At 40.7% G+C, this 18,577-nt stretch overlaps 1 protein-coding gene across 4 annotated transcripts in view; it reads left to right on the forward strand.

The window, feature by feature from the left end:
• Positions 1–1,514: 1,514 nt before the first annotated feature.
• Positions 1,515–18,577, forward strand: part of CWF19L2 (CWF19 like cell cycle control factor 2) — an 81,185-nt gene continuing 64,122 nt past the window's right edge. For 2 of the 4 annotated variants that reach the window (XM_030477822.2, XM_030477826.2), the window contains exons 1-3: positions 1,515–1,636; positions 14,141–14,260; positions 16,184–16,291. In XM_030477822.2, coding sequence (XP_030333682.1) covers positions 1,565–1,636; positions 14,141–14,260; positions 16,184–16,291 — 300 coding nt within the window. In that variant the 5' untranslated portion in view covers positions 1,515–1,564. Of the gene's footprint in view, positions 1,637–14,140; positions 14,261–14,866; positions 15,079–16,183; positions 16,292–16,700; positions 16,737–18,577 lie in introns of those variants that run through there. The other 2 variants (XM_030477823.1, XM_030477824.1) reach the window with 2 other exon arrangements.

Below are 18,577 nucleotides of genomic sequence, written 5' to 3' on the forward strand. Positions count from 1 at the left end.
GTAAGGTGGACACATGAGAAGGGCGAGACATCTTACAGAGACATTGGTAGAGGCAGGTCAAAAAGTACTTAGTTACAGAGCGCAGAAGGCCAACAGTGAAGGTTAGCAGCAGGTTTATAACACAGGTCAGCTGGAGAGTCACCAGCTTCTTTCAGAGGAAGTGTAAAATGTGCCATTAAATGGGAACCCATAATTGACTCCGCAAGGTCAGTGCCTCCCTGCCGGAGTTCAGCAAAGGTCAGTACCTCTGAAGCAAGGCTGTTTTATTAGTGTGTTTAATTTTGGCACTGACATGAGACAACTGAACAGAGGCGCCCAGCTGCCCATTGAAAGTGGTATACCAAAGACTTGTTCTCTAGGCTCACTGGAGATTTCTGAGCATGTGAGAGGAGCTCTCAGACATACTAAGAGCTTGAAAGAAATAAAACTAAACTTTCATTTTTGCCTGCTTCCTCTGAGAAAATCCTCCTCTTGGTGAAGGAGAGGAAATAGGATTAAATTATGTCTCCCTTTCCCTAATTGCTGACTTCCAAAATTAAAGTCAGCTCTCAAAAACCCCAACAGCAGATGATCATGATTATAAAATAGCTTTTTGGTTTTTATTGTTCTTCAGTTTTTGAGATTCTAGAGTGTACTTGCATTATGGTTTATCTCCTAAAACCAGGAGGACTGGAAATGTGTTTTTAAATGAAAATTTACAGTACTGTCTTATTAAGATGTGGAAGGTTACAGATACCAAGAATAACACCAACTACTGCCTATAGCTAAGGACTGAGCATAGCATTAGTCAGTCCTGCTGGAATGTCTTTTATATCCATCTGTTTGCTTTGTAAATGGCTCCCCAAAGGGGGTTCACGTGCTGCTTCTCCAAACGGTGCCTACGAAGCTCCATCCGTTATCACGCTCTACCTAGTGGTGATCTACAGCAGGTTCTTCTTGAGGTGATGTTAACTGCCATAGCACAAATTGATCAAAAATGCAAATGCAATTTACATACTTAATACCACCATGGAGATGATGATCGAATTGCCATTATCACTTTGCAAACATACTGTCCGTGCAAACAGCTAACGAATTACCCAAGCACTTGCTAGACCTTTACCTGAATAATTACTTGCCAACTGTGAACACATTAGGTGCCAGACACATTAATAATGCTCTGCTCTCATCGCAAAGAAACCGTGTCTCAGGTAAACGTTTGCTTCACCCCAGGTACAGCAGCCCTGTCACTGTTGCCCAACTGCAACTGACAAGTGCTCGAAGGTGACTTCTAATTGCGATCTTCCCCGCCCGGGCCCACCCCTGGAGCTGCCTAGGCCACCCCACGGTACCTGCTGTGACCTCCACCCGCGGGGCCGTGATACCGGCCCCGAGCTGCCCTCGGTTCCGGAGCTGCGGGAGGAGCCTCCGCCGCGGGACCGGGGCCGCGGGGCCCAGCTCCGCCGCCGCCGCCTCACCGCCCAGCCCCGCCCGCCGTTGCCCGGGACGCCGCTTACGACAGTTTTGCGGCCTCTCCGGCCGGCGGGGCTGCTGCACGGCGGTTGGCTTCCGGTGCGGAGCGGCGATGGCGTCCGGGTGTGAGGGCGAGCGGAGCCCGGCCGCGCGCAGGGAGCAGCGGCAGGCGCTGCGGGACAAGGTGAGGGCATGGCACGGCCCGACCGACCCGGCCCGGGTGCCACCTCGCCCGGGCCGGGTGCAGGGCGGTCTCGGCTTGCGCGGGGCGGCCCTGGCCGCGGCCTCCCGCCCGCCCCGGCAGCCGACGGAGGGGGACGCCCTGGGCAGAGCCCCTTCTGCCGCAGCGGAGCTGGGCGGCGGTACCGCAGAGAGCAACGGGAGCTTAGTTCTGAGTGACACCCACCCGGGTTCATGCGTTTTGCCACTTGCAGTGGTGCTGATCCGCGTGGTGTTTCACTTGCGGTATGTTTCTGTGCTTGCACCTTTGGAAAGAGCCAGGGTCGATCTTCCTTACACCTTCTCTTCAGATGTTTGTGTGCACTGATGGCACCATCCCCGCTGACCAGCGTTCTCTGCTCTAGGCTGAGCAGCCCTCAGCCTTTCCTTAAACGAGGCATAAGACAAGTCATCCTCCTTGTCGTCCAGGCCTTTTCTAAAGAGTCAGTATCCCTCCGTTACAGCACTTTGGTCATGGAGCAGTAATAACTTGAGCAGAAGTGTGACAGCCTAGTTTTGTGGAGCAGAATGTTACTCGCTTGGTTATATGTTGCCGTAGAGCTAGATGAGAACTGGGAGGCCCTCACTGAGAGGTGCTTTGATGGTAGAGCTGTGGTGACTTGGAGACCTGTGCTAAGCCCAGTGCATTGTGTTTAAAATCTGCTTAGATGCCATGTTTGCTACTTGTGCAGTGAGCTGCTGATTCTTGTTGTAACTCATAAGTAGAATGAATGATAAAATAGGAAATGGCACATCAGTTAGATGATGTGACTTGTTTTGAAGTTTATGGAGTGGAACCGTGTGGAAAGAAAGTGTAAGAGAAGGACAGGCTATGGAAGAAGTATGAGGTTGTGCTGATGGTGTTTTGAGAGAAGAAGGTCAAAGTAAGCAGCAACCAAATCTCACTGGGCAAAGATATTTTCAGAAAAAAAGTAATGGCAAAATGGCCTGAATAGTCTGAAGTTTACATGGTATTGATGGCTTTTCTCAAGGCAACGTAGGAAGACAGAGGATTGCACAATTTTAGAACCATTTGCCTGCAATAGAAGTTCCCTTCAGTGACTTCAGAAGTGTGGGGTGATCCTGCCGTACTGTGTGCTTCCCTGTTTTTGACAAGCAGATGAAGGGAAATTCCTTTAACTTAGTGAATCATACTACCCTGCAAAAGTTTGTTGTTGTTTTTGTTAAGATGTCTTTTGCTCTATTTGAACTGCTGTGTGGTACATTTAAGAGCACTCCTTTGCTCAGTTCAGCTTCTTGGATGTTCAGAAAATACTCTTAACTGGACGCAAAACTTACGTAGGGCACCATTATCCTACTTTACCTTTTCTTCTCAGTTGGTGCCATTTGTACAGCAAACTATCTGGGGCATTTCCACTCTCTTAGAATCACAGAGCAGCCCTGTTTGGAAAGACCTTTGAGGATCCCCGGTGCAACACTGTGGGAAAGGGAGCCTAGATGAGATTATCTAGTGCTCTGTTCAGTTGTGTCTTGAAAATCTCCAGTGATGGGGATTCCAATCCTTGTCGTCTCCATGTGGCTTCCTCCTCGTGAAGAGAGAGCCTCCTTCCTATTTATAGGTGCCCTTTAAGTACTGGAATACTGTGATGAGATCAGCCCCCTTAGATGCCTCTTCTCCAGGGAGAGAAGACCTAGCTCTTTCAGCCTTTCCTCATAGGGCAGGTTCTCCAGCCCCTTGATGATCTTCATGGCTCTCCTTTGGACTTAAACTAGCCTGCCTGAGTCTTTCTTCAATAGTGGGGGCCAGCACTGGACACAGTAGTCCAGGCGTGGCCTGACAAGCACTGGACCAGAGTGGGGTGTTCACGTCTCTTATCTCTGCTAGTGATGCCCATGCAGATGCAACTCAGAATTGGATTTGCCTTTATTACTGCAGTGGTGTGCTGCTGACCCCTGCGCAGCTTGTTGTGCTCCAGGATCTCCAGGTCCCTTTCAGCAAGGCTGCTTCCCACCATACAGATCTGAACCTGTACTGGGCTCTTGGGTAGTGTTGTCCAAGAGGCAGGACCTTGCACTTGTCTTTGTTAAACTTTGTATGGTTCTTGCTAGCCCACTCTTCAGCCTCTGTCAGTGCCTCTGTAAGATGTCTCGCCCTTCTGACGTGTCTACCTTACCACCCAGTTTAGTGTCATCAGCAAACTTGGTGAGGCTGCTTTCAGTCCCATCATCCAGATCACTTATGAAGATGTTGAGCAGTGTGGGGCCCAGTATTGATCCTGGGGGACCCAACTTGCAACAGCCTGAGTGAAAAACTTTGATAAATGGTTGCTTTTCATAAAAGCTTGTTACAGTGTCAGGAGTTATTCGAGTAGTTCATTCAATAACCATTTTCCTCTCTTCTTGTTTGGTTCTATTTGCATGAACAGCTTAACATGAAATAAAAGTGTTCTTTGAGGATGTTGTTTAAAAATTTTGATATAACTTCCTCTTTCCAAATATCTGTGGATTTTTTTTTTCTTACTGTCTCTAAAATACTGTTAATTTACAATAAGAGATGTAGCGTTAAACACTTTTGTGATGGTTTAATAGTAACTGGATTGTGGTACAAAATGTGCTGCAATCTGTGGAAAAGGCAATAAGTTTGCATTTAGCCTCTCATCGTGTTTAGATAAGTCTCAATGTGGGGAGACAATAAAGCTGAGAAAGGAGGTTTGGTGGCAGTAGTGTTGGAAAAACACTGCAACAATGAGCCAAAACTATTCTCATAGAGAAAAGGTTGAAGTTGGGGATGAGAGCACTTAACTTGTACAGAGGGTGTGCAGGGAAAAGGGGTGGAGGTTGGTGTTGGCAGAGTTGAGTTGCTATTAGAAAGCATGGTGTCTTGAGTGTGGGGGCTACACTTCTTCCTGTTAAATTATGTCTCAAGAGGTCTTTGATGGTAATGTAGCTTCTTAGGCCCTAACTTTCAGTGTTAATATGTTCTTGCAGGTGTAGATGCTGCTCATCAGCCTTGTTGAAGAATATTAGCAAAACTGGTTTGGAGGTGTTAGGATGAAACCAAATCTGGTATGGTGTGGTTGGTTTGTTTGTTTTTTTTAATCAATAGGATGTGCTTGATTACAGTGTATACAGGATCTGTGTTGCATTTTGTGATTTTTTTTTTTCTTTGAACAAGAATCAGGCCATCATTGTATTGTTCAGCATATTTTTAAAATGCCGTGAATACAGATTACTCCTAGATGGAAATCTTAAAACCATATCTGCAACTTTTGTGTGATACTAAATAAAACCAAATGCACAAGCCTAATTTTCTGAAGGAAGGCAGCCCTAATTTTCTGTATACAGCAGTAGGCTGAGTTGAATTTTACCCCTCAAGGCAAAGACCTGGGGAGTAAATAGCATCATAAAAATGCCACATCATTGCTCAGACAAAAGCTAATCAAGTGTTAGAAGTTACTGGGAAAGGAACAAAGAACAAAGAAAATGGTTACACAGACATATTACTGATTTCTGTATAATATCGAATAGCATATGCAGTCCATGTCCCAGCATCTCAAGGAGAACAGAACAGCCTTGAGAAGGTGGGAAGAAAGGTGTCAGAGATGATCTTGGTACAGACTGTCCAAGGAGACTAAAGGTTTTAAAATAGGGAAAAATAAGCTGAAAAAAGTTAATATGAGAGAGTTGTGTAAAGTCGTAAATATTATGGAGAAGGGAATAGAGAATTGCTGTCTGCTGTCTCTTTCAACACAAGACCTAGATCATATTAAGGAATTTGCAGGTAGCCAGCTTAGAGCGGATAAAAGAAATGCACTTTCAGATGATGCACAGAGAACTTGTAGAGCATGTTGCAAATACTGACACTTCACGTTTATCCAGACAAGAATAGGCTAAAAGGAAAAAATATGTTAAAACTTACTGTTTGAAAAGCTGCCAAGCATCAAATTGCTGGAGGATACAGGCATATTTTGGAGATGTCTCACTTTACAGGGTTTAACCCTGTATCCACTTTCATCAGCTTCTCTGGGTATTACCAAACGTTTTTCAGTTGGGATACTAGCATAGATTCTCAGTTCTGAGAATGACAGAGCACTGAGAAATTCAATACAAGGAAGCGTGATGGAGTATAATTTGTGAAATATTAGGTACTATGGTTTTACAAGTCCATTTTTTTTATGGAGTGTTGGAAGGGATCTTGAGACAGTGACATGGTTTTCTACAGGATTTAACCATTAGAGGTGCTTTGTCCCTGTATCATAGAATCACGGAATGGTTTGGGTTGGAAGGGACCTTAAAGTTCATCCAGTTCCAGCCCCCTGCCGTGGGCAGGGACACCTTCCACTAGAGCAGGTTGCTCCAAGCCCCGTCCAGCCTGGCCTGGAACACTGCCAGGGATGGGGCAGCCACAGCTTCTCTGGGCAACCTGTGCCAGCGCCTCAGCACCCTCACATGGAAGAAATTAATCCTAATATCTAATGTGAATCTCCCCTCTTCTCATTTAAAGCCATTTCTCCTTGTCCTGTCCCTACCTGCTCTTATAAAATGTTCCTCTCCAGCTTTAGTCTGCTTTAGTTAGTTAGAAGGCTGCTCTGAGGCCTCTTTGGAGCGTTCTCCGGGCTGAACAACCCCAGCTCTCTCAGCCTGTCAGTGAGAAAGTTCTGCAATATTACTTTTCAATGTCTTACTGAAAGTGCACATTCTAGAGTCTGTGTTACTTTTCCATGGTGTTATCTTTCCACTTCCAAGCAACCTAAAGCTAAGTCAGACTCCATGACTTCCAGGGATTCTCTTGGGCGCATTGGGTAGCACTGAAACACGCAGTAATGATCAGATGTTTTTTGTTGCTATTGCTCGTGGAATTGTTGCCTTTATCATCATATGTATGTCCTTCAGCTGTTTCTTTTCCTTGCAGCAGGAACTGAAAGTTGAAGTAAGGAGAGAACATGTTGAAGGTTGGTAGTTTCCCTCCTGCCCCCATTTCTGTACCAGAGTTTTAGAATGTGTTAGCAAAAGTGTGTGTTAAGCACTACATGGACTATTTAAGTCCATGGGGGATAAAGGAGGCGACAGGGTTTCCTTTATCCCTATTTTGGCTGATAGAGAATTTAGGAACAAAATTATTTTTTTTTTTCTTTTTAATGACTACAGATACTTGTGTAGTTACTCTGTTATTTCTGTCAAAACCAGTTTAGCATTTTGTAGCCTGGAAGCATGAGGATGTTGTAGTTGCCACATCTCTGTACTACAGTACTCTGCTGTCAGCCTTTCAGAAATGGAGCTGGCTTGCTGCCACCTTTTTGGTGATGGAATAACATTTCTGTCTTCCTTGAAGTTGAAAGACACTGTAACTTGCAAGGCCTAGAGATGAATATATATATTTTTAGTATGTATAAATATATAGGGTATAGATATATATGTAATATGTACTAATAGCTCAGACATAGTACCATTTAAAACAGCATTTGATAAAGTGGTTAAATCTTCTGTATTCAGCTTAAGTAATTGATGTCCCCGTTAAGTATCACACATTTAGCAATAGTTAGTACTTAGCTAAGTTTGAACTCCATTTTTCTTTTATATGTTTTGAACTTTTCTTAATAAACTCTCTTTTGAATTAAATTAAAACCAGGTTTTGTCACAAGCAGGCATGAAAATCTGTCTTTTCCTCTGTCCGTTCAGAAAAAGGAGAAAGCAGTAAACAGACAAACAAAACCAACCTCTCCTTGAGGGTACTCTGCCTGAAGTTTTATGCAGGAAAAAAGTTGCAAATGAGTTGGTAGGGGGGTTTTCTTCCCTGCTTCTTCCTGGGGAAGGAAAACCAGTACTCATTTGAAGAAAATTGACTATTTCTGAAGTTTATGAACTCCTAAAGATGTTAATTTGTTCATTAAAATATGTATATTATCGCTAATATCAGTAAGTGAGAATGGGTTAATGTCTTAAGTGTATTGACTTTTTCTGCTTTCCTTAGGTTACTTTGATTATGGTTAGACTGCCTGCTGCTGTAGTGGTGGAACTGGGAGAAAACTACGGCAAGGCTTTATCTCTGTGCCTTTCGATCATCGTGCTCACAAAGGCAATAAAAGAGATGTGCAGGGACTTTTCATATGTGCTAGTGTAGCCAAGGCAGTTACTTGGTACATGCAGTCTTGAAAGCTCCTGCTTTTTGCTTTGGGAGAGACACTTGGGAAGCTGCATAGGTCTTTGCTTTGATAATATGAGAAGTTTGCAGAAAACTGACTTCTGCAGTTGTATTTCTGGAAAGATGAGATGTTCAACCAACTCACCTTAAGGATCTTTTTGTTACAAAATATTGGAAATCATTAGTCTGTTTTCTGTTCTACAGAGTGTATATTTGTGGCATAAGATAAAAGGGAGCTCTGTAACTGTGTCCTTGATAGTTAGGACAGTGAGAAGTCTGAGAGAACCTTCGCTAACTCTTCAGAAGTAATTCTTCCCAAATCTCCGAGCTTGGTAGAAGAATCTGGGATTAGATCACTCTTGCAGATTCCATACCCACAATAATCAAGAGATTAAATACATTGTAGATTTTCGAAACAGTTATAGAAATAGAATAGGTTTCTTTAGTACCTTTTACTTTTAAAATAAGCTGAACAGAAGTTGCTTCTTTTTGTTTTATTTACTATTTCATGGTTTTTGCCAGTTATGATCTTACACTTCTTCTGAGGAACCAAAATACGTCCCAACTTGTTGATTGAGATTTCTCCTTTAAATTTTGGGAACGTATTCTTTTATTTGTGTTGTCTGTCCTCCCAACTGCACTGGTAGAACCCAGCAGCTGGTAATGTTTATGATAATGATCAGTAATCAAATAATGAAGTGTTGATATGCAAATTGCTATTAAGCTCCAGAAATAGCGTCTTGTTTTGATGAGTGCGGTAGTTCATGACACTACTGTTTTAGTTTGCAAGTTTAGAATGAGAAAATAATTTCCTGGGTGTTTTGGTAAGTGCACAGATGTGTGTCTTTTTGTAGACATGAACGCTTTCTATTAAAAATAACCCCTAATAATTCAATTTTGAATTATTCTTGCATCTGTGCTATGACGTGGTATTTCTGTGCTTCGGCGTTGCTCTTCTGTTACTTGTTGTTTTTCATGGACTTTGAGGTTTTTCACTCTTTGGCCTCTGAGGGTAATGTGATGTGACCATTCCTTGTGCAACAAATCCTGTCTTTATTTGTTAGGGATTACTGATAGATTATAAGTTTCTCTTTGATAGCAGTCTTATTGATTTAAAAAAGAAGAAGCTGGGTGTAGGTAAATAAGATCTCACTCAGTATTTCAAACAAATAAAATATATTCTTGAAACAATATAAATAAAATAATACTTTGAAACAGGATCATTCCACAGACAAGAAACTGTGTTTAGTTTTGCTTATTTAGGTTCCTGAAAAGATTGATTTGAGATGTGCAAGCCATTATATTTTGAAACATCCTGTTACATGCTTTTGACTTAGACCTTTACCTTTATTGTTGGTTTACATGATATATTTTCTTTGAAAATACAACTTAAAATAAAAAAAACCCCAATCAACAAAGTGTATCAGTATCACTGAGTTCACTGTATTTGAGCTCTAAACAAGCTGTGAAGTCAGCAGGTTTTCCTGGTGAGGTACAATCAGGTATTTCCTCATAAAAGCCTAACCTTTGGGTTGATGCAGTGATCAGTTTTGCCAAGGTGATGGAATGCTTTGTCAGTATTTTACACTTCAGTTTTCAGTGGAAAATACAGAAAGTAATAGCAAAATATATCACTGGTAAGGGTTATAGAGATGTTATTTGTGGAAATTGCTTCTCTGCTGCAATACTAAGCATCTTCTTTTGTTTTCCTTCCCTTTTAAATCCTTTATGAAGTGTTACATCCTTGACTCTCTCTGTCGAGGGGAATAAGCGTGTCAGCATTACTATACTCATATCTTTGAGTGATATTAGGAGAGTAACAGCCCTGAGAAGTGAATACTGCAGGTTTTCAGACTTCTGATAAAGCACTTCTGTATGCATTTTTGTAAGCAACATCTTTGATTTAACAGACAGATCATTTTAGAAGGTGAGTGATGAAGACAGACGTCTTCACTGTTATCTTCTGTGAGTCTGTCCACTAGAATTTCCTCTGCCACAGGAGTGGAGAGATCCTACATTAATGTGAAGTATCTGCCTACAGTTTCCTAGCAGTAGTAGCTACCGTAGTGTATCTATTTATCTGTTGTGTCTGCAGGTGTACCAGCAGAAACAGTTACTCCCTCCCAGATGTTTCTGACTGAAGGTTGACATCGCCTGCAGTCTGCTCGTCTGACTGTTCTGTAATGATTATTCATCACAAAAAGCTTAAGTAATTTAAGCAGTGATCATTTCAGTGGCCTGTATTCTGTGCCTTTTGGCAGGTGAAAATGACAAAGAGCGATAGCACAGCTGTGTCTGAAGGAGGTGGAGGTACAGGCAGAACTCTGTTGTAATTAGGGTGGAAGCTAAGCCCTTACTTGTGTTTCCACTGCTGTCCTTCATGAGTGTAACAATAATGGGAATATTGAGGGTAGAAAAATAGGCTAAGCATTCACAAAAATAAGTGTGTTACTCGAAGAATTGGTATAAGAGCATCAGAACTGCAAGGAAGAGTATGCTGAGGTTCCTTGAAGGTAAGCACTCATGTAACCAGGGCTCCTGGCCCTGAGCTTTGGGGTGATGGAAGCTGGGAGGGTAATACAGGCCACAGCAGCCTTGCTGGTGGCTGAACTGGTAAATGAATAGAATGGATTATATGATAGGATGGGAAGTGGTCCTGAAATTAGAAAGAAAAGTTCATTGTTTAAATTTTGGGTGCCTTCTTTCGATGTCTGAATGACATCAGGTGTTAGATCTTTTGAACTTGTCTAGCAGAAAGCTGTTGCCAGAATGAGTTTTTTCCCCACGCTTCTTCCTCCCGAAAGTGCACATTTTCTCCCTTGATCCTTGTGTTTAAACTGGCAGCCTTGACGACCTTGCCAGAGGGGCAGCTTGAAAGCTTGATCTGCAGGAAGCTGCACCCTGCTGTTGGTGGATTCACTGTGTCAGGATGGCCCTTGAAGTGGCTTCCCGTGAGGCTGGAATGCAGGGATAGTCCTGTGCAGGGAAGGTGGTGGGAACACAGGAGGGGGAGTGTGGAGAGGAGAGCTATGGGAACAGAGCCCTGCCCTTCAGTGGCAGGTAGCCGTTGAGCAGCTTATTGGATATATTTGTGGTATCATAAAGTGTGAATGAACTTTAATGTGAATTAAATGCTTAAACTCCTGTGGGTTGAGAGATGTGAAACTATGAGAGTTGGCTTTCGTAGCACAGAACAGTAAATCTGACAGGGGACTTAACTAGCTTTTCTTTGTTTTCAACATAAGATGCTAGCAAGCCCTGCATCATAAAAGATAAGTAGAATAGAAAGGTAAGGTTTGAAGCTAGTAGTGTAGACAGATTTTCCTCCTCCCCGCCCTTGAAATAATTGTGTAGGTGTGTGAGGGGAAAGCATTCACCAACAATAAAAAATAAACATTGTAATTTGATGGTGCAGGGAGCTAGAAAGGTTTTAGAGATAGAAAGGATCAGTATCACTGATAACTTTCTAGTCTCGTGTCAAAGTGATAATTTAGATGAAAATACAACTTCTTTCACCTTTTAAAATCTCTAGGCAGCTTTTTTTAAAAAGGAAAATTTACATACAGATATTGTTAAGAGCCTTCTATAGCCTATGTATCTTTGTCTAAGAAGAAACAAACTTTCACCTAATGCTTTTGTGTCTGTCTTTAGCAGTCTGGTAGTATTGCCACTACAGATTCATCTTGCCCAGTCCTGTTTCATTTAATATTCAGGAGACAATAGGCTGCAGTTTGATGATGATTTCTAGTCATTCTGTGTTCTGAATATGTATTTGTATATTTCAGCCAAAATGATGATCCACCTCTTTTATTAGGATCGTGTATCTCAATTACCTCAATACTTGCCTATTTTCTTATATTCTTAGATCTAATAAAAGGTATAAAATCTCCTTTTCTACCTTATTGATAATGTTAATTTCATTTTGTGCAACATATATTTGTAACTTTGGTAACAGGAAGGAAATAGTAATTTTTAAAAAATATACCTGTTATTATAGAGAAGGATAAGAGCCTAGATCTTCCTAGACAGGCAAAGAACAGATCAATTGTAGACATGTTGACAAGCTGAGCTTGATTGGCCTTTATTTGAAGTGTTAATAGATGTGTATACCCAAGAACTACTGAAGGGGTGGAAGGGAACTGTTTGCTCCAGCTGCAAGTCTTTCTCAACCAGAAGTGAAATGGAGTATGCAGAAAGCCTATCCTTTACCCAGTGTAACTTCTGGCAATGTGCTTTGTGTTTACTTGTGGAGCAAATAAGTTTGGAGTCTGTTTTTGTTGTGTTTTCCCGTCTGGAACTATATTCAAGTTCCCTTTATCTCCACTGTTTCATCTCTGTCCATTTATAAGCTTAGGTTTTGTGTATGTGTGTCTTGTTGGCATTTTGTGAGTTGCATAGCTGAGGTTATGACCCTTCACTTGAACATGAATGTGGCGTGCTTAGTTGCCCTATTTTAGTCACATGAATGTATTTTTTAAGACAGAAGAGCCATCATCAACTATGTGGACTAGAACAGAGAATATCAGTCAGTGATTTCCACATGAGCTTTCAAGGATGTTGTCCCGGATGGATAGATGTGTTAGGGTGGCCAGGGTTAGCCAGTGAGCTCTCTGGATCATGGGGAGGTAGCAGGAAACACCTGCATTTTTTGGAGTGGTGGATGGTTTTGGTGACCCTGTGTTATGCTCAACTACTATTTCACTCACTGAATTAAGGTCCTGCTTATTCTTTTGTTGTTCTGTTTATTTATAAACTGGAGAATTGTTATTGGAATAAATGTCCCAGTGTGCTCTTAACTCATTCTTTCTTAATACCTGCCTTTTGAATGTTAAGATTTAGTATTCACCCTTGTAGACTCTCAGCTTAATTCTAGAGATGGAAGTCCCTGTCTTGGCCTCTTTTTTGAGCTGAAACTTTTGGGTGTTTTTTTGGTGTGTGAGTATTTTTCCCCCCCTCCTCCAAAGTCCCTTCTTTTAAAATGAAGACATGTGGGTAACAGCCTTGCTTGCATTTCAGTGCATTAGTTTATCACCTGGGGCTTCTAAGAAAGTAGATGATGAAGGCTTAAAAGGGTGCTTTGTTTGGGCATAGTTTTGGCTGGTTTTTTTAACTTTTAATCTTATTTTTTAGCATGTATTGCCTTGTTTTCTACTGATGCAAAAGCTGCAGATTTCCTTCTTGGCTGTATCAAAAAGGGAAAACTGCCCTGTGGCAGGGAGGCAACTGTCTTGTGCAGTGCACAGGCTTGTATCTAGAGTTTGTTACAGAGAGCTAATAGCTGACCAGGAGGAAAGACTTCAACTGGTTTTCTAATCTCCTCAGATTTTTTTCTTTGTTTTAAATATTGGTCCTTTTAAACTTGTATGTGATCTCTTGGCTTATGATTGAACACACTTTCTGGTAAAACTTGGACTTTGAGAGTGAAAACCAAACTGTGCCTTTAGTTTTTGCTCTGACTTTAATTATTAGAAAAACCCAAACAAACAGCACCACAAACAAAAACGAAAAGCAAGCTCAGACTTGCAAGACTTATCTCACGCAAAATTAGGGTTGTAGTAATAAAAAGTAACTTTTCTCCTGCTTAATCAGATGTGGTGGTTATTGCACTTTGGGATAAAGAGTTTTCTAATGGCAAATTATATTTAAGCATTAAAGTTGCTCGGGAAAGTCATGTTTCTGCTGAAAGTAATTGAGGGAGCTTCAGAGGCTGAAAAGTTTGTTACATGGTTTGTAAAAATCCTTTTCAGGAATTGAAACTCTCTGCAGTGAACATTATTTTTTTCAGAAGTAGTAGCAAAAGTATTTCTAGTCATTAGCTCAATAACCAGAAAGAAAAGAACATTTTTCAGCCCCAAAAGCTAATTCTTTTATACTTGCATGCTCCTTGAGAGTATTTGTATGGAAGTTCCAAGTTTTGCCCTGGCTGAGATACTTTCAAAGTTGAATGTGCACTAAGGTAGGTTTGCTGACTTCTCAAATTAACAGATAGTAAACTGTGCTTTTCAATGGAGTAGTTGCCTGGAGAATTTTTTCAAACAGAAAATCAGAAGTCCACTGTATTGTATCATACGTGGTTCACAAAGGTTGTAAGAACAGAAGACTTCTCAGAATGAAGAACAGAAGTTCAATGTCTTCATGTCAGTCTTGTTTAGGATGAATGGTTTGGGCTGGAAGGGACCTTAAAGATCATCCAGTTCCAACCCGCCGCCATGGGCAGGGACACCTTCCACTAGAGCAGGTTGCTCCAAGCCCCTGTGTCCAGCCTGGCCTTGAACACTGCCAGGGATGGGGCAGCCACAGCTTCTCTGGGCAATCTGGTTTTCTTCCATGCGGGTGGTTTACTCATTTGCAAATATTTACTTGTAGGAACATTCTGTGCAGAAAAAGAAGAAAAAGGATAAGCATTCAAAAAAAGCTAAGAAAGAAAAGAAGAAAAATAAGAAACAAAAATCTGAAAAGAAGGATGACTTACTCGATAGTTCTTCGGTAAGTAAGACACTTCAAAATGCTTCAAACATTTTTAAGACTTGTAGCATTTTAGTCGCTGTGGGTACACATGGTTAGTAAAAGTACGCCTCATTCTTACAATTTTCTTGTGGGAAAAATTGTGGTAAAGTTTGTCTTTTTAATGTACTATTTAATCGATTTAAAAGTTGCTGTTATGTAAGTACTTGTGAATTTGATAATACTGAATTCTTTCATTAGGATCTAAGGAATTTATAGTTTTTCAGCAGCAAGAAATTGAAAAAAATCCTCATTCTAGGGTAGAGTGGAAAAATTCATGGTTATTACAAGTGGTATATGGCAGAATGAGGTGTCTAAAACTGCAAACATTTGACTTCAGTTTTAAGCATGAGTTACTGCTCCCTTTTTCCATGGAAGCGCCCAACAACATGGGAGTTGTATGTGGGTCTGAAGGAAAGCTCAAACTTGTGCATTTGAATCTGTAAACAGATGCCTTCACATGGAGAGGCATTCTGGCAAAACAGGACAGACACTGTGGTAGAAATCTGGATGCTGCTTTCTGGCAGCATTGTGTAAAACACCCTTCCAGTATTTCTGTGCAAGTCAGGCAGCACTGTGATTTTTATTTTATTTTTTATTTTGTAATTTTATTGTATTTTATTTATTTTCTCTTTTCAGACAGTCTCTTTTATTGAGTGAAGGAACATGCAGTATGATGAGATTTATTTTCTAGGGGCTGGTGTCAGAGATTAACTGTGCTTTTCAGTGTGGGAAGTAACCTAAGGCACAAATGTCCCACATTTCCCATCGGAGTCATCAAAATCCCTCAGATCACATCAGTGAGTTCTAGGCTGTCACTGGCTGCTACCTTCAATCCAAAGTCTGTTATTCCCATGACAGGTTCATGTGAATAGCAAAGAAACTCTGTTCAATGGAGTCCTATTTGCTTCAAGGCTAAAATCTCAGTGCAGTTTGCAAGTGTAGGAAGTTGGATATGAAAATAGGAGGAGATAGCATGTACAGTGCTTTATATTGTACTGTTATGAGTTTTACATTTTAATGTAAAATATACTTTGTAATGAATTTAGATTTTTAAAATTTTGGGGTTTTTGTAATGCCGTAAAAAAAATTAGTTTGAGGTTTATTTTTATTCTGACTGCTTTAACTTTAGCAGTGTTATGCTAATAAACTGTCAGTATAAACTAGTGTTACATACTGTGATACACGGTGGAGTGTTTTGATCATGAAGAAACAATCTGCTATGAGAATATCAATATTCTATTTTTATTATAATAGAATCATAGAACGGCTTTGGTTGGAAGGAACATTAGAAATCATGTGGTTTGATCCCCACCTGCCACGGACAAGGGACCTTCCGCTAGACCAGGTTGCACCAAGCCCTGTCCAAACGGGTCTTGAATGTTTCAAGGGATGGGGCAGCCACAGCTTCTCGGGGCAACCTGTTCCAGTGTCTCACCACCCTCATAGTGAAGAATTTCTTCCTTATATCTAATTTGAATCTATCCTCTTTCAGTTTAAAGCCATTTCTCCTTGTCCTTATAAAAAGCCCCTCTCCAACTTTCTTTAGGTACTTTCTCCAGGCCCCTTTAGTCACTGGAAGCTGCTCTAAGGCCTCCCTGGAGCCTTCTCTTCTCCAGGCTGAAGAAGTCCAACTGTCTCAGCCTGTCTCCATAGCAGAGGTGTTCCAGCCCTGAGATCATCTTTGTGGCCCTCCTCTGGACTCGCTCCAACAGGTCCACGTCCTTCTCACTTTGGGAGCCCCAGAGCTTATCAGTATTTCTAAATAATAAACAGTATTATATTAGTAATGCTAATCAGGATCAATATTGATTATCAATATACTTGGTACGTATTGCATTTTATCAACATGTAATAGTATGTTAAGATATTATTATTATTCGTTCCATTTAACTCTGTTTTTAGGATTCTTCAATTGAATGGGTTGAGTCAAATGTGTCACAGCCATGTAACACGGAAAAGGCTTGGAAGGTCAACAAGCAATCAGATGCTGTGAATGAACCCTCCCTGCAGGTGAGCAGTCTGATAAGTACTCCAGAAAGCAATTCAGCATGACCGAACGTGAAACGTGCTTAGGTTTCTTGACAGCTCTTCTGCAATCTGTTGAACAAAACCTATTTTACAGACAAATGTCTTTGTTTAGCTAGGTAATGTTACATTTCATTTATTGGATGACTTCTCTACCTCGTAATTGCTTAGTATTTAACTACACTTAAAGTTGCCTTGCACCAATGCCTTTTGTCATGTTTTGAGGCTCTAGCAACTTAGCTTGATTTTCTTGAAGAGGTCCACTTAAAGACCTTGACTAGCACTTTGTTTTTTCTGCAAAATTTCAGTGGCTGTTCTACAGTTGAATGAATTTTTGCTTCTGTGATGCTTAAACAGATACAAAGAAGAGAGGTGTAGAACTTTTCAGCAACAATATTGGTGGAATCAATGCTGCTTTTGATCTTCCTAGGTGATTTCTGTGCCCAGTAAGCAGTGTTTATTCTGGAAAATGGAGTAATTCTGAAATGAAGTGCTGTGATTTTAGTAACATAAATGTAGTCACATATCACAACATTCTCAGTTGTGCGGAAATTATGATTTTTAATTTAGTGTCTAATTCCACTCCTGAAAAAAGTCCTTGTTTCTGATTCTGAATTTGTGCAACTTGTCAAGAGAAATAAAAAGGATCTCTGAATCATATCTGTCTTCTTGGAAAAGTGTAAAGTAGTGAAATACAGATCCTTCTGTATGTAATGATAATTTATACTGCAAAAACAATTTTATCCAAGCATTTCTTGTATGAAGTATGCCTTGGGCTTTTCTATTTTTGGATAAAGAGTTTGCTTTTGAAAGGAATATCCTGGTCATTCCTACTTTTTGTATTTTGGCTCACATGAAGAAGTCTTGGTGCACGTAAATCCATTTTCTGCTGGATTAAACTAAATTAGAAGATACGTTCTCAAAGTGCACCTAAGGTGCTCCACAGGACCAGTCTCAGACTAGTCCAGAATGATTACTTAAAAAAGTAAAAGAGAGAGACACAACCACCCCTACCTCCCCATCCCCCACCAAAAATTGCAGATCTGAGGCCTACATAGAAGTCACAGCCAGGCTCTTTTCACTGGTGCCCAGTGACAGGACCAGAGGCAATGGGCAGAAACTCAGGAATTTCTTTGTGAACATCAGGAAACAGTTTTTTACTGTGAGGGTGACCAGGCACTGGCACAGATTACCAGGCGAGGTGGATGTAGAACCTCCATCCTTGGGTATTCTTATAAGCTGTCTGGTCATGGTGCTGGGCAACTGTCTCTAGGTGGCCCTGCTTGAGCAGGGGAATTTGGCCCGATGACCTCAAGAGGTCCCATGCACATCCACTTCTGTTGATACACGTTGCTTGCTAATGTGGGCATAGGTACTATTGAATCACTTCAAAATAGATTATTTTTCAGTTCCTTGCCTTTCTTAGGGGATATCTGAGAAGTAGAATGTTGTGTTTCACATCTGAAACTCTCTGATATGTTGCCTAATAAAATTTTCAAATAACAGAGAAAGTGTGACATAGAGCATCTGTTTGGATTGACAACTCAGACTTGAACGCTACTGAAGGTATGAAGACTCTTCTGCAAGGACATATTTCAAAATAGGTGCAATCTTGCCATTTTGGTTGCTTTACTATCCACTGAATTGTTCCAAATACTTATTTTTGTAGAGTAGTTGTGTATAATGTGTATGTCACTGCTTTCTTTTGAGGCTTCAAATTTTGTGTGTATACAGGTAACAGGAAGATCTACGCTTTTTATATGTTGCTTTTATTTAGAGAGGGGTCCTCATTTTTAAAATATCCTTGGTTTTGTAAATGCAGTTTTCTAGCTGTTAATGTGAGTACAGTTCACAGAATTTAGATGTGTAATTGTTTAATTTGAGGGGGCAGTTAATGCCTACATATCCAAGGTATGAACTATGCTCAGTTACTGATTGTAGATATTGTACATGTTAGAAGAGATGGAAGAGGTCATGAACTCAGAATTAGCAAGATGAAAAAGAATTGATCTAGATGTAGTGTTTGTTTAAGCAAATAATAAGCTTTTATATGGTTTACTTGTTTACTAGTGTCTTAAATTCATTGTGAAGATGTATTTCAAATTACAGAAAGAAATTTATGAAATTTGCGTAAGTGAATATTAAAAAATTGAAAGATTTGGCTTCTTAAAATTATGTTTGCTTTTCATTGAAGCATTTCATATATGTGTAAAATCTGTGCTGTTTATTGTAAGTAACATTTGTCAGTAGTTGCACTAGTTTGATTTGTAC

This window comes from Strigops habroptila, chromosome 2, assembly GCF_004027225.2.
Source record: "Strigops habroptila isolate Jane chromosome 2, bStrHab1.2.pri, whole genome shotgun sequence".
Lineage (NCBI taxonomy): Eukaryota > Metazoa > Chordata > Aves > Psittaciformes > Psittacidae > Strigops > Strigops habroptila.